At 53.6% G+C, this 15,873-nt stretch overlaps 1 protein-coding gene across 1 annotated transcript; it reads right to left on the bottom strand.

Annotated features, from left to right (window-relative positions):
* Nucleotides 1-5,125: 5,125 nt before the first annotated feature.
* On the bottom strand, nt 5,126-15,639 carry LOC120713166 (ABC transporter B family member 10-like). The gene is made up of 8 exons (XM_039999172.1): nt 15,499-15,639; nt 15,186-15,314; nt 14,845-15,104; nt 14,428-14,741; nt 13,905-14,128; nt 13,234-13,586; nt 6,960-7,390; nt 5,126-6,850 (listed from the first exon to the last, which is right to left on the bottom strand). The coding sequence occupies exons 1-8, from the start codon at nt 15,637-15,639 to the stop codon at nt 5,370-5,372; spliced, it is 3,333 nt and encodes a 1,110-aa protein (XP_039855106.1). The 3' UTR covers nt 5,126-5,369.
* Between the last annotated feature and the right edge of the window lie 234 nt (nt 15,640-15,873).

Raw genomic sequence — 15,873 nt, 5'->3', positions numbered from 1 at the left:
TAATTTGATGTACAGAAATTTATAACCATTTTTGTTTTATATTTTATTTGCTAACCAAATATTATGGGCTATCGCTGAGTAGTCGAATAACATTTTCAATTTGATTGAAAGATTTCAGAAACATTGAAGTGTTATTCTGATTTTGAGATTTCTCATGTAGGATCTTTGGAAAACAAAACGTGTCGTGTAGTTTCCCTAATTTTGTCGAGAGAAAACCAAACCACATCGCGGAATGTGGCCAAATACCAATGAATACTTCACGAGATATTTGACATTCAATCTATGAGCATTTTATAGTTTGACATCCTAATCTACACGTCAATAGCTCAAATGGACCTGAATAAAAAAAAGGGGCTCAAATGAACCTACATGTAATATCCCATTCCATTCCACACCGTCAGATCCACGATCGGGCGGTGCCCACCGGGCAGCGGCGCAGCGCAACAACTGGCGGCGGCGGCAGGCGACTAGTGCCGCGCGGTGCTTCCCCGCCGCCGCACCGCTAGAGCGGGCTCCGGCGATGGCAGCACGCCCACCTCCGCGCGCCCTCCGTTTCCTGAAGGAAGCGGCGCCGTAGTCGCACCCCGCGCTCGCGGCGAGAGCGACGACGGCGTGCTAGCCAGCCTCCGCCAGTCAAGCCGTCCTGCCGCAAAACAGCTTTAGGAATGGGGAGAGGAAGAATGGAGCAAACAGGACACCAATGGAGGCGGAACGAGTAATGAGCAGGTGAGTTCAAATTTCCGCGTCGAGTTCCCGTTCCCTTCCGTAATTTGGTTTCCTTGATATGGTGTCAGATTAGTTGTACGCCATTTTCTTCCAAGGGAGGATAAGGTTATGATTCTGGGTAAATTTTCTTGGCCATTTTCATGTGGCTGCAAGCTCATAATTAATATCTTTCTCTCTCTAAAAGTAAACATTGTTAGTATCAAACTATTGGGATTTTGCCATCTGTTAGTAACATTAATCGACCAATGTGTTCTTCGGCATTCTTTTTGTCGTTTCTGCAATACTGTTAATCTTGGTTCTGTCCTATTTTTCCAAGCAGAAAATGCATGCTATGAATAAATAGGGGTATCCTCGTCAGATTTGTGATTATATACTGAAGGAAATTAAGGACCTAAATTGAAAGTTAGGATGCAGAAAATGCAGTCATTGATGGTTTGATGTGACTAACCCAAGCCGTGGATTCAGCATGTAATTTTGACCTTTTTTTATCTATTAACACAATTATGCGCAGTTCTCCTGCGTATTCGAGAAAAAAGTGATTTGATGTGACATACTAGCATATCTAATGATCCAAAAATTGTTTTTTTAGCAAAATACGTTATGCAGCTAATACTATTTTTGAAGGCTATATGCAGCTAATACTGTTTAGACATGATAGATCAATCCTCAACCAACTTATTTCTCACAATCTAAACTGCACTCTGTTTTTACATATCTCTAGGGGCATCAAATTCTTGTCAACGGTGCATTGCCAAATTTTAGTAGGATCATCTCCTACTTGTAGGAGAGAATAATAGATGTATTCCTCCAAACCCTAGACGGGTGGGTATATATAGTTCTTATACATGGGCCTCTAGATGGGCCTCTATACATGGGCACACATATACACCAACACCAAAGAAGTGGTGGAGCTGACCAAGATCCTTCATAGCAAACTCCTGCTGCAGAGAGGAGATAATGCGCTCAAGCAACTGCTGACTGGAGGCTGTGAGCACAATATCATCGACATAGAGTAGCAGGTAGGCAGTCTCATCCCCACGGCGGTAGATGAAGAGAGACGTGTTAGACTTGGCCTCGGTGAACCCCAATGCCAGCAAGAACGTGGCGAACCGAGAATACCAAGCCCGAGGAGCCTGCTTCAGACCATAGAGAGACTTGTTGAGCCGGCAGACCAAATCCGGATGACTCGAGTCCACAAATCCCACTGGCTGAGAGCAGTAGACAGTCTCTGACAGAGTACCGTGAAGAAACGCATTCTTCACATCCAGCTGGTGCACTGGCCAAGAGCGAGAGAGCACAAGCGAGAGGACCATGCGCACCGTAGCGGGCTTCACCATTGGACTGAAGGTCTCATCGTAGTCCACACCAGGCCGCTGGGTGAAACCCTGGAGAACCCAGCGAGCCTTGTAGCGCTCCAGTGTGCCGTCAGCCCGACGCTTATGCGTCCAGATCCACTTGCCAGTCACCACATTGCAACCAGACGGACGCGGCACGAGGTCCCACGTCTGGTTGGTAAGAAGAGCCGCGTACTCCTCTTCCATCGCGCGACGCCAGTGAGGATCCGTCAAGGCGTTGCGGATAGAGGAGGGTATCGGAGAGAGTCCCTCGGTAGCGGAGAGAGTCGCGGCCTGAGACGCCATCCGCCGAGTCACCATGGGATGGACATGCCGAGGATCCCGATGGATGACTGGCAGGTGGTACACCGCCGGCTCGACTCGAGAGCGAGTCGGCGGAGGCGGCGGCGGTGGTGAAGGCTTCGGTGTAGGTGGCGGCAGCGACGGCTCCGGTGTAGGCCCCGCAGGTACACCTGCACCGGCTGAGCGTACCGCGCAGGTGCAGGTGGAGGCACCGGGGCCGCGCGTGGCGCAACAGGAGACACCTGGTCCGCGCGCGGCATGACCGGAGGTCCGGGGGCCGCGCGTGGTGCGATAGCGGGCATCGGGGCCGCGCTTGGCGCAGCAGGGATCACCGGAAGCGGTGCCGGCGTACCGGGAAAACCTGCAGGGTAAGGACAGACAGGTAACGGTGGCTGCACCACCGGGTCAGTCGGAAACAGGGACTCCAACTCGGGGTCTGGGGAAGGTGTGGAGGAGGTGGAGTAGGAGAAATCCGACTCGTCAAACACGACGTGTCGGGAGATTAGAACGCGACGAGAGGTGAAGTCAAAGTATCGGTACCCCTTATGGTCAGGGGAGTAACCAAGGAACACACAACGAGTCGAGCGGGGCGCCAGCTTGTGAGGAGCAGTGGCGGAGGTGTTAGGGTAACACGCACACCCGAAGACCCGAATGTGATCGTAGCGAGAAGGGGTACCGAAGAGAGCGTGGTGTGGAGTGGGAGCAGGAGAAGCAGTGGACGGAAGGCGGTTGAGCAAGTAGGTGGCGGTGTGGAGGCTCTCAGCCCAGAAGCGCGGGGCAGAGAGGCCTGGATCAGAAGGGTGCGCACGACATCGTTCGTCGTGCGAATCATCCGCTTAGCCTTGCCGTTCTGAGGAGAGGTATACGAATAAGACATACGCAGCTGAACACCCCGAGAGAGGAAGAAGGAACAGGAGGTGGAGTTATCGAACTCACGCCCGTTGTCACACTGGACGGCCTTAACGGTGAGGCTGAACTGAGTGGACACCCAGGCAAAGAAGTCGAGGAGGGTGGGGAAGGTCTCAGACTTGTCGCGCAAAGGAAAAGTCCAAGAGTAATGTGAGAAATCATCAACCACGTCCAAATAGTATTTGTAGCCAGACATGCTGAGTACAGGAGATGTCCACAGGTCGCAGTGAGCAAGATCAAAGGCATGCGTCGCATGCGAAGAAGAAGAAGAAAAGGAAAGTCGAACATGGCGACCAAGCTGGCACGCATGGCAGAGCTGCTCAGTAGGAGCCCTAGTACAAGGAACATCGGTACTACGACTGAGCTGAGCCAGAACGTCGCGGCCAGGGTGACCAAGACGGCGGTGCCAGGTGGTGGAAGACGGCGTTGCTGCAAAAGCGGCAGATGAAGAAGGCGAAAGTGGTGCAGCGGAAGACGGAAGACAAAGGGTGTAAAGGGGCCCCGTGCTGTCACACCGGAGGAGCGGACGTCGGGAGGCCGGATTTTTTACAATGAGGCCAGAAGAGTCAAATTTGATGGAACAAGAATCGTCAGCTGTAAACTGACGAATGGAAAGAAGGTTATGAACCATCTGAGAAGCAACAAGGACATTGGGAAGACGAAAAGAAACAGTAGCAGAACCCACGGCGGTGACAGGAAGCCAAGACCCATCACCAACCATGATGGAAGAAGGACAAGAGGGGTGTGTGGGCCGGACAGAAGAGAGGATACCGGCATCTGGGGTGGTGTGGAAGGAGGCACCCGAGTCGGCGATCCACTCGGTGCTGACCGGCGGCGTCAGCCCCATGGTGCTGAAGGACTGCGCCAGTGCAGCCTGGTCCCACCCCTCAGGCCAGGTCCGCTGCTGGCTGGGCTGAGCGGGCGGGGTCCAGAACGGCGCGACCGCTGGCAGCATACCGAACGCAGGCCACGCCATGGCCAGCGCGGCCGTCGCGGGCGCAGGCAGGGGCGGCGGCGGCGCCCTGGGGCACCCACGCGCAGGGGGCGGCGGCGGCGAGGGAGGCAGCGGCCCGCGCGGGGTCCCTGGGCGCGACGACCTGGGCGGCGTTCGCGGCGGCGGTCCGCGCGGGGTGCACGGCGGGCGCGACGGCGGTCTGCGCGGCGGGCGCGACGGCCTGCGCGGCGTGCGCCCGCGCGGCCTGGACGAGCTTGGTCTCGAGGTCCCGCAGCATCTCCTGCGCGCGCTCATATGCGGTAGCAGAGGAGATCCAGGCGGCGGCGGCGCCCGAAGCAGAGGAAAATTTGCTGCAGAGCGCGTCCGGGTCGGCCATGGGGTCGAGTAGGGGCCGCATGGCAGCAGCGGCGGTGGCAGGCGCGCCCGCGCCAGGGCCGGCCTGGGCGACGGCGGCGGCCTGGGTGGCGGGGGCCGCGCCCTAGGCTGGGGCGGCGGCGGCGGCAGGGCCCGCGCCCAGGAGCAGAGGATGCGCCAGCATGTGCCCAGGGGCGGCCACGGCGGCAGCATCCGCGCCGGCACCAGCAACGTCGGTGACGGCCCCACCTTGGAGCAGGGAAGGCGGCGCGCCCTGGAGCAGAGGGGGCGGCAGCGCCCTGCACGACGCGGCAGGGGCAGCCCTGCCCGATCCAGAGGCAGGGGCGCGCCAGGGGCCTGCGCCCGCAACGCCATGGGCAGCTCGGCCCGATCCAGAAGCAGGGGAGAGTGGCGGGAAGGAGGAGAGCGGAGGGAAGGAGGAGAATGCCGGCGGCGGCGGCCGGCCGGCCATGGCGGCGGCGGCGGCTCACAGGGACCCGGCGGCTGGAGAGAGAGAGCTAGGCTATTGATACCATGTAAGAGAGAATAATAGATGTATTACTCCAAATCCTAGACGGGTGGGCATATATAGTTTCTATACATGGGCCTCTATATGAGCCTCTATACATGGGCTCACATATACACCAACACCCCCCCGCAGTCTGAAGTACCGGCGCAGCGGTGTTCAAGACTGGAAAAGAAGAAAGTACAAATGGCAAATACTACTATCCTCCTTCAGATCTTGACCCAACATTTTTGCTTTATTTTTTGCGTTTCACATACTGATATCAGTCTTTCACTCCTTTGCTATGCATATGGTACAGTTTGGAGTAAACACCATTGCTTGCCGAGAATAATGATGCATGGCTGCCCATCTCGACCACCTGACCTTTATCCATCACAACAATCACATCTGCACTTGTAACTGTGGATATTCTATGTGCAATCGTGATACTTGTAATCTTTCTTGACTGTTCCCCTTTGTTTTTCCACTCTTTTGCGCCAAGGGAACTCATCACCACCCTCTCAGATTCACTATCTAGAGCACTTGTCGCCTCATCTAGTAGCAGTATGGTGGGCCTCTTTAGTATAGTTCTTGCAATGGCAATCCTCTGCTTCTGACCTCCAGAAAGCTGGCTTCCTTTGTCCCCAACTACCGTGTCATACCCATTTGACAGGCCACTGATGAATTCATGGATGTTTGCTTCCATTGCAGCCTCAATTATTTCTGACTCCGACACATCTTCATTTCCATAACTGATGTTCTCTCGTATAGACGTGTTAAACAAGATGGGCTCTTGCTGAACTAGTCCGATGTGCTTTCTCAGGTACCTCAAATTGTAGTCTCGGATGTCCTTACCATCCACGAGTACTTGTCCTTCACAAGGATCATAGAATCTTAGCAGAAGAGCCAGCACCGTGGATTTTCCTGAACCACTTGAGCCGACCAATGCAACCCTTTCTCCTGGTTCAATAGCTAGATTGAAGCCATCTAGTATGATCACTTCTGGTCTTGAGGGATAGCTAAAACTGATATCTTGAAACCCTACATCACCTGCTAATCTTTCTTCAGAGTGCACTTTTGGTACATCAGGCACAATCTGTGTTTCTCTGTCGAGTATGTCAAGCGCAGGATCCAATATTGCAATGGCTGACAAGACCATAGGGATCAAGGACCATAGCTCTGTGATGGAAGATATTGTCATTGCAAATGCCTGATATGATCTCACACAATTTTTAAATGTTGCTAGGTCTTTGTCAAGTAGCATAATGGTGAAACTCAGTGCGATGGCATGTGTCGTATGCCACAAGAAGAGGGCAGTCCCTTGTACTGCACCGTATTTGATGCTCTCCATCCTGCTTTTCCGCATTGGTTCTTGGAGTGATAAATCTGCTTTCCTTAGTATTTCATCTTCCTGAACAAATGATGCCACGGTTCGAATGTTGCTGACAGCCTCTGAAGTTAGGGAAATCAGCTTCTTGTGAGATGTAGTGAAGTCAGTGGCAAAACCTTTTGCTGACCTGACTTGTACAAGGCCAGCAATGAAGTGGAATGGCATCAAAGTCCATGCAACTAGACCCATCCTCCAGTTCACTACTGTGCTCAATCCTGTGGCTATCAAAATTGAGGAGATACATTGAACAATGAGAGACATACGATCAGATATGATGGTTTTAATCATGGAGGTGTCACCGACGATGCGTGAGGTTAGAAAGCCGACGCTGTTCTTTGGTTGTTCAAACCAACCTATTTCATTCCGAAGAATGACTGCATTCATTTCAGAGAACTGATGTTACAATTCTGAACAACAATATATCATAATCTTGTTTGTTAGTTGCAATTGTGAGAGACACAAAGTTATGATCAAGTGACGAACCTGAAAAGAGGGCCTCCCTTAGGTTATTAGCTGCCCATTCACCAACCAGGCCATATATATAGTGCTGGAAGATATTACTGAAAAATGTGAGCAACCCGATAAGGAACAAAATTATCGAGTACTTGCTGACTGTCCTCTTTGTGTCTGGTTCCAGGTATGCCATGGCAACTGTCATGATGTAGAAAGCAAATATAGGCCTTGAGATCCCAGATATTGCTGCTGCTGTGGAGCCCAGCAGAACCTTCCCTGGGAGCAGTTTAAAAGTCCCAAGGAATATTCTGTAGAAAGTGGATGTTCTCTTTCTGATTGCTTGCTTTGGTTGTTCTGTGAGGTCTAGTTTTTTCTTCTGTTCACTTGAAGTGAAAGATGGTGTGTTGTATGTTCCATATTCTGCTGCTTCTTCATTTTCTTCTTTGACCTGACCAGTAAATCTGTTTTACCAATAAACAAAAGCAAATGATTGTGATTAAGTTAGATATCATAGATCTATTTGCAGAAAAACATATTTTCAGTGTTGTTGTAAATTTCAGCACAGTGCCATGATGGATTCTGTTGGTGTATATGTGAGCTCATGTATAGAGGCCCATCTAGAGGCCCATGTATAAGATCTATATATGCCACCCTTCTAGGATTTGGAGTAATACAAGTCATCATTCTCTCCATCATGGTATCATTAGCCTAGGGTTAGGGTTCTCTCTTCTCCTCCCTCCCCTCCCCTCCCAGCCGCCGCCGCCGGCGGCAGCCATGGCTGGCCGCCGGCCGCCGGCGTCCCCCCTCCTCCTCCTTCCCTCCCCTCCCCTCTGCTTCCTCTGTTGGCGCCGCCATCTCCCCTGCGCCCAGCCCCCCCTCTCCCTGGGCCGCCGCCGCTGCCTGGCCGCAGATCCGGCCCGCAGCCGCCCGTGCCCTGCTCGAGCCTGCGCCGGCTGGCTCTGCTCCGGCCGCCCAGGGCTGGCGCGCCCCTGTCACCGCCGCCGGCCCGGCCGCGCAGATCCGGCCCGCCGCTGCCCGTGCCCTGCCCGAGCCCATGCCGGCTGGCTCTGCTCCGGCCGCCCAGAGCTGGCACGCCCCTGCCGCCGCCGCCGGCCCGGCCTGGCAGGGCGCGTGGCCCTACGCCGCCGCAGGGGCCGCTGCCGCCCCCGGTGCTGCCGCAGGGACCGCCGCCGGCACAGGGGCCGCAGCAGCAGCTGCCCGCAGCCGCCGCAGCTGCCGGCGCGGGCGCCGATCTCGACGACGCCGCCCTGCAGGCTGATCCGGTCACCCTGCAGCCTCTGCTGCAGCCGCCGGCCGTCGATCCCGCCGCCACTGCAGCACACCGCTCCGCTGTCGCTGCGGGCAAGCAGCCCGCCGCTGACGCCACGCCCGATCCCGAGTGGACTGGGCTCGGGATGCCTCCCGCGGATGCGCCGTCCGCCGCCGCCGCCCTCCGCGGGCAGTAGGCCGACGCCGCCATCGCCGCGGCCCTCTTCGCCGCCAAGCCGTAGGTTCTGGAGCCCGGTACGACCCGACCGTCCCCATAGTCGCCTAGCTCCACCTCCAGGCCGCCGGCGTCCAGAACATCAGGGCCCTGGTCACTGTCCTCCTCGACCCGGCCTCCTCCTCCTACGGACGCTGGCGGGACCAGGTCCTGCTCGCCCTCCGCCGCTACGCCCTCGACGACCACGTCCTCCTCGACACGCCGATCGAGGCGCAGGACGTGGCGTGGCTGCGCCTCGATAGCGTCGCCATGTCCTGGATCTTCGGGACCATCTCCCTAGATCTTCAGGACCTCGTCAGGACACACGGCGGCACCGTGCGGCAGGCCTGGGTGGCGCTCGAGGGGCAGTTCCTCGGCAACGCCGAGTACCGCGCCCTACAGCTCGACGCCACCTTCTGCACCTTCGTACAGGGGGACCTCTCCGTCAGTGAGTACTGCCGGCGGATGAAGGGCATGTCCGATGCTCTTCACGACCTCGGGATCCGGTGTCCGATCGGATCTTGGTGCTCAATGTCCTGCGGGGCCTGAGCAGCACCTACGACCACCTGAAGAGCTGGATCGCCTGTCAGAGGCCCTTCCCCTCCTTCCTGCAGGTCCGGGACGACCTCGCCCTCGAGGAGATCACCAGGGGTCTCGCGCCCGGATCGCCCTCGTCCATCTCCACCGCGCTCGTCGCTGCTCCACCGGCTTCCTCCGCCGCCCCTGCCACCTCTCTCCTTGGTGCTGCTCCCGCCGGGCAGACCGGAGGTGGGGGGGCCGTGGATGTCGTCGGCGGGGGGACGTGGTGGTGGTGGTGGCACTGGTGGCCTTGCTTCTGGGGGTATCGGTACCGGTGGGGGCTGTCGGGGCGCGCCAACTCCTCCGGCTCCGGCTCCGACTCCCGCTTCTGCCCTGCCCTGGAGGTACGCCCTGGCCATCCTTCAGCAATCCATGGTCAGGGCGCATTTTCCTCAGCTCCAGCCGGCGGCCATGTTCACCGGTGCTGCTCCCCTCTCCGCGCCGTACTGGACCCCGCCCGCTCAGCCCAGCCAGCAGCCGACCTAGCCTAGGGGGTGGGACCAGACCGCTCTGGAACAGTCCTTCAGCACCATGGGACTGCCGCCGCCGGTCAGCACCGAGTGGATCGCCGACTCGGGTGCGTCCTTCCACACCACTCCTGATGCCGGTATCCTCTCTTCTGCCCGACCCCACACCCCTCTTGTCCTTCTTCTATCATGTTTGGTGATGGGTCTTGCCTTCCTGTCACCGCCGTGGGTTCTGCTCCTCGTCTTCCTAATGTTCTTGTTGCTCCTCAAATGATTCACAACCTTCTTTTTATTCGCCAGTTTACTGCTGATAACTCATGTTCTATCGAATTTGACTCTTCTGGTCTTACTGTGAAGGATTCGGCTTCCCGGCGTCCGCTCCTCCGATGTGACAGCCCGGGGCCCGTTTACACTCTTCGGCTTCCTGCTTCCGCTGCTCCATCTTCGACTTCTTCTTCTACTGCTTTTGCCGTGACGCCTTCTTCCACCACCTGGCACCGCCGGCTTGGTCTCCCCGGCCGCGACGTTTTGGCTCAGCTCAGTCGTAGTACCGATGTTCCATGTACTAGGGCTCCTGCTGAGCACCTCTGTCATGCGTGCCAGTTAGGTCGTCATGTTAGACTTCCATTTTTTTCTTCTTCTTCGCATGCTGCGCATGCTTTTGATCTTATTCACTGTGACCTGTGGACATCTCCTGTACTCAGCATGTCTGGTTATAAATATTATCTGGTCATTGTTGATGATTTTTCTCATTACTCTTGGACTTTCCCTTTGCGCACCAAGTCTGAGACCTTCCCCACTCTCCACTTCTTGCCTGGGTGTCCACTCAGTTCGGCCTCACCGTTAAGACCGTCCAGTGTGACAACGGGCGGGAGTTCGATAACTCCACCTCTCGTTCCTTCTTCCTCTTTCGGGGTGTTCAGCTGCGTATGTCTTGTCCGTATACCTCTCCTCAGAACGGCAAGGCTGAGCGGATGATTCGCACGACGAACGACATCGTGCGCACCCTTCTGATCCAGGCCTCTCTGCCCCCATGCTTCTAGGCTGAGAGCCTCCACACCGCCACCTACTTGCTCAACCGCCTTCCGTCCACTGCTTCTCCTGCTCCCACTCCACACCACGCTCTCTTCGGTACCCCTTCTCGCTACGACCACCTTCGGGTCTTCGGGTGTGCGTGTTACCCTAACACCTCCGCCACCGCTTCTCACAAGCTGGCGCCCCGCTCGACTCGTCGTGTGTTCCTCGGTTACTCCCCTGACAACAAGGGGTACCGATGCTTTGACCTCACCTCTCACCGCGTCCTGATCTCCCGACACGTCGTCTTTGACGAGTCGGATTTCCCCTACTCCACCTTATCCACTCCCTCTCCTGACCCCGAGCTGGAGTCTATGTTTCCGATTGACCCGGTGGTTCAGCCACCGTTACCTGTTTGTCCTTTCCCTGCAGGTTTTCCCGGCGCACCGGCACCGCTTCCGGTGATCCCTGCTGCGCCGAGTGCGGCCCCAGTACCCGCGGTCGCGCCACGCGCGGCCCCCAGACCTCCGGTCGTGCCGCGCGCGGACCCGGTTTCTCCCGCTGCGCCACACACGGCCCCGTTGCCTTCCCCTGCACCTGCGCGGTACGCTCAGCCGGTGCAGGTGTACCTGCGTCGTTAGGCGCCGACACCGGCGCCGCAGCGGTACGCTCAGCCGGTGCAGGTCTACCGGCGTCGTTCGGCGCCGACACCGGCGTCGCCTCCTGCTCCGGAGGCTCCTGTGACGCCTACACCGGAGCCGTCGCCGCCTGCTCCGGCCCCCTCTCGAGCCGAGTCGGAGGTGTACCACCCGCCAGTCATCAATCGGGATCCTCGGCATATCCATCCCATGGTAACTCGGCGGATGGCGTCTCAGGTCGCGACTCTCTCCGCTACCGAGGGAGAGCCGCGGGTCTCTCCGTTACCCTCCTCTGTTCACGATGCCTTGGCGGATCCTCACTGGCGTCGCGCGATGGAAGAGGAGTACGCGGCTCTTCTTGCCAACCAGACGTGGGACCTCGTGCCGCGTCCATCTGGTTGCAATGTGGTGACTGGCAAGTGGATCTGGACGCATAAGCGTCGGGCTGATGGCACACTGGAGCGCTACAAGGCTCGCTGGGTTCTCCGGGGATTCACTCAGCGACCTGGTGTGGACTATGATGAGACCTTCAGTCCAGTTGTGAAGCCCGCTACGGTGCGCACGGTTCTCTCGTTTGTGCTCTCGCGCTCTTGGCCTGGGCACCAGCTGGACGTGAAGAATGCGTTTCTTCACGGCACTCTGTCAGAGACTGTCTACTGCTCTCGGCCAGCGGGATTTGTGGACTCGAGTCGTCCGGATATGGTCTGCCGGCTCAACAAGTCTCTATATAGTCTGAAGCAAGCTCCTCGGGCTTGGTACTCTCGGTTTGCCACATTCTTGCCGACATTGGGGTTCACCGAGGCCAAGTCTGACACGTCTCTCTTCATCTACCGCCGTGGGGATGAGACTGCCTATCTGCTGCTCTATGTCGATGACATTGTGCTCACAGCCTCCAGTCAGCGATTACTTCAGAGTGTCTTCTCTCTGCAGCAGGAGTTTGCTATGAAGGATCATGGTCAGCTCCACCACTTCTTGGGCGTCACTGTTGAGCCTCGCCCGTCTGGTCTTCTCCTTCACTAGCGGCAGTACGCACTTGATATTCTGGAGCGGGCTGGGATGACTGATTGCAAGCTTTGCTCCACTCCTGTCGACACTCAGACGAAGCTGTCTGCTGATCTGGGTGTTCCGGTGGCTGATCTTACTGCCTACCGGAGTCTGGCCGGCGCTTTGCAGTACCTCACCTTCATCAGGCCGGACCTCACCTACGCGGTTCAGCAGGTCTGTCTCCACATGTATGATCCCCGGGAGTCACACCTTGCTGCGCTGAAGCGTCTCCTCCGCTACGTCTGTGGCACTGTGGACCTCGGCTTGGTGCTTCACCGCTCGTCCTCTGCTGAGCTGGTTGTCTACACCGACGCTGACTGGGCTGGCTGCCCGGACACTCGTCGCTCCACTTCCGGCTACGCCGTCTTCCTGGGTGGCAACCTGGTCTCCTGGTCATCCAAGCGGTAGCCGGTCGTCTCTCGCTCCAGTGCTGAGGCGAAGTACCGGGCTGTCGCTAACGGCGTGGCGGAGGCGTCCTGGCTCCGACAGCTCTTGGCGGAGCTCCACAGCTCGCTCGCCAAGTGCACGCTCGTCTACCACGACAATGTCAGCGCCGTGTATCTCTCTACCAACCCTGTCCAGCACCAGCGGACGAAGCTTGTGGAGATCGATCTGCACTTCGTTCGGGTACTCCATGTCCCGACTACCTCCCAGTTTGCTGACATCTTCACCAAGGGACTACACTCCTCGACCTTCTCGGAGTTTCGCTCCAGCCTCAACGTAGCAGATGGCTAGTTGTGGCGGGGGGGGGGGGGTATTTGCCCTTTATACACTCTTTGTACTCTCTTCTTGTCCAGTCTTGAACACCGCTGCGCCGGTTGTTCAGACTGCGGGGGGGGGTGTTGGTTTTCTTGTCCAGTCTTGAACACCGCTGCGCCGGTAGTTCAGACTGCGGGGGGGGGGGGGTGTTGGTGTATATGTGAGCCCATGTATAGAGGCCCATCTAGAGGGCCATGTATAGGATCTATATATCCCACCCTTCTAGGGTTTGGAGTAATACAAGCCATCATTCTCTCCATCAGATTCAATATATGAACATTTTACAATGTGAAAAGAAGTGGGCAATCAATTGCATCTACCTTGTCTCGCTCCTCCCAGAATCCTTCTCTAGATTTTGCATACTGCATACACTTGAGTAGAATGCACTTTTCTCCAGTAATTCTTCATGTGTTCCAGAATGTTCTACTATTCCACTCTCCACAAGAACAATTTTGTCTGCATTTATGATTGTTGACATTCGATGGGCAATCAAGATAACTGTCCTCCCTTGCATAGCTCTGTCAATAGCTTCCTGAACTATCTTCTCTGATTCAGAATCAAGTGCACTTGTCGCTTCATCAAGAAGAAGAATCGGTGGATCTTTTAGAATGGCCCTTGCAATTGCTATTCTTTGTTTCTGACCTCCTGATAGTTGTACACCTCTTTCTCCCACCTGTAGTTGTTACATCACAGAAGCAATGATTGTTATGTTCCACTGTTGGTAACTAACTAAAATTTATGAAAATCGTCTCCTTATAGAGCATATGCAACATATTCCTGCTTTGGCACTTGATTTCTTGGTACTGGTCTTCCTAGTTGACAACTGAAAGCTGTTCTTCAGTGCAAACTTTTTTTTTTCCTAGAACACACCTAATATAATTTTTGGAAGCTATTTAAATGTATTAATATTTTGTTATTTTTTCATTCACAATCATAGGAAAAAGAATATGAGATGTTGACAAGTCTCTGCTTAAAGAACATAAAATATTACCTCAGTAGCGTATTGGTTTGGAAGTTTGGATATAAAAGAGTGCACATTAGCTGTCTTTGCTGCTTCAATTATCTCTTCATCAGTTGCATCCATTTTGCCAATTCTTAAGTTATCCATGATGGTCCCAGAAAATAGTGATGGCTCTTGGAAGACTGAGCCTATATTTCTCCGCAGCGATTTCAGATCAAGTTCTTTAATGTTTTTATTGTCAATGAGAACCGTACCTGCATTTTACACCATGTTACTCACAGAAACTTATTTATAAAAAAACAGTAGAAGCAATATTTGAATGTCATAGTCTATATGCATCAGTTTCCCTTCCATTTTTTTAAAAATATATTCTTAAAGATTGGATTCAGTTTGATACACATAATTTCATCCTATTTGTTTAGAATTTAATGTGCAAGTATGCATGTAAAATTGTAACCTCAAGAACTCTTGGACACAACCAAGTGTACCAATTGAAGAGTACATCCATCAGCAATTGTTTCTGCAAAGATAGAGAGATGCTGTATAATCTTACCTGTTATGGGATCATAGAACCTTTGTACCAGAGAAATCACTGTGCTCTTCCCACATCCACTGCTTCCCACAAGAGCTACAATATTGCCTGCCTGTATAGCCAGTGAGAAACCTTGGAGAACTGGCTTATCCTCACGAGATGGATACGCGAAGTGCACCTCTCGCATTTCTATATCTCCTTTGATATTTTCCAAGATTCTTCCATTTGATTCATAACTTATTGCTGGATTTCTTTTGATAACTTTAAATATTTCTTTCCCAGCAGTTTTTGCTTGGCTGAAGACCTGAAGATCTGGTGCTGCATTTGATATATATCTGAATCACAGACAACTTTGTAGAATTAATATTTTTAAATATTCTAATTCAGGATAATCGTACCAATATGCTACATTGCTGGAAAGAGATTTCTCAGTATTACATTGCACCCGAGAGGACATTAATGACAGCCGCAATCGTTTCACCAGCTTTTGCTTTTCCTCCAGTTACAGCAATTGCTCCAACCCAGATTACCAATGAATATGAACAGAATGTTGCAATCTGCAACATTCCTAAACCTAGACCTTTTGCCATCGCCTCTTTCTTGCTAAGCCTATATTGATTGTACATGCACTTGTGGAAGGATTTGATAGCTGAGTTTTCTCCAACAAATGAGAAGACAGTCTTTATATTTTCAAGAGTCTGCACAAATATACCATAGGATTGCAAATTCAGTATAATTAATCTAATCAACTCTAACATGGCATTCATTTGCATAGGTACCTGTTGCACAACAGTGGTTGCTTCAGAGACGAACGATATTCTTTCGAGGGACATGTCAATCATCATCTTTGCATATGTTGCTCCAACCATGAGGAGCATAGGCACAACTAGCACAGAGAGCATACCAACCTCCCAGCAACACGCAAAGGCAATGATGATAGCAACTATGAATGTGGAGAAGTTTGACATAAAGTGACCCATCTGAAGAAAGAAGTAAGCCAACTTTTAAGTTTTGTTACCATAAAGCATATTTTGGTGCTTTTGTTTGGGTTAGTGAATCTTGCAGTGAGTATTCTAAAGGGAAAATTAATACCTTTTCACCAATTGCATCTTGTATTACATTCATGTGGTTGGTTGCTCCAGCTATGATGTTCGCAGTGGTCAAATCAGTGTCGAAAGCTCCAATATCTTGACTGAGCACTGATCTCAGATAAGACATCCGCATGCGCGCCATTTGCCTCTGACTTGTATGCATCCAGCATGCAATTTCTGCAGCATGGCCACTGTGAGTTTGTGACAATAATATTAGACAGTTCATTGTTAATGACTTATGCTTTTCATATTGCTTTGTTTCCCATGATGTGGTGTTCTCTTTGCTGCATGTGTGGACAATTAGTCAGATAGGGAATGGTGTTACTATGTTATTTCTCATTTTTACCTCCATAACATTTGTTTTCTTTGCACACAA

The sequence above is a fragment of the Panicum virgatum genome, chromosome 6K (assembly GCF_016808335.1).
Source record: "Panicum virgatum strain AP13 chromosome 6K, P.virgatum_v5, whole genome shotgun sequence".
Classification (NCBI taxonomy): Eukaryota; Viridiplantae; Streptophyta; class Magnoliopsida; order Poales; family Poaceae; genus Panicum; species Panicum virgatum.
This window is presented reverse-complemented; position numbering and strand designations above follow the sequence as displayed.

Excerpts from the sequence above, each read along its gene's own strand:
- LOC120713166 (XM_039999172.1), bottom strand. The coding sequence starts at position 15,639 with ATGGCGCGCATGCGGATGTCTTATCTGAGATCAGTGCTCAGTCAAGAT. Across the intron at positions 7,391-13,233 it reads TCTGGGAGGAGCGAGACAAG|ATTTACTGGTCAGGTCAAAG; the intron begins GTAGATGCAATT and ends TTGGTAAAACAG. Across the intron at positions 6,851-6,959 it reads AAGGGAGGCCCTCTTTTCAG|TCATTCTTCGGAATGAAATA; the intron begins GTTCGTCACTTG and ends AAATGAATGCAG.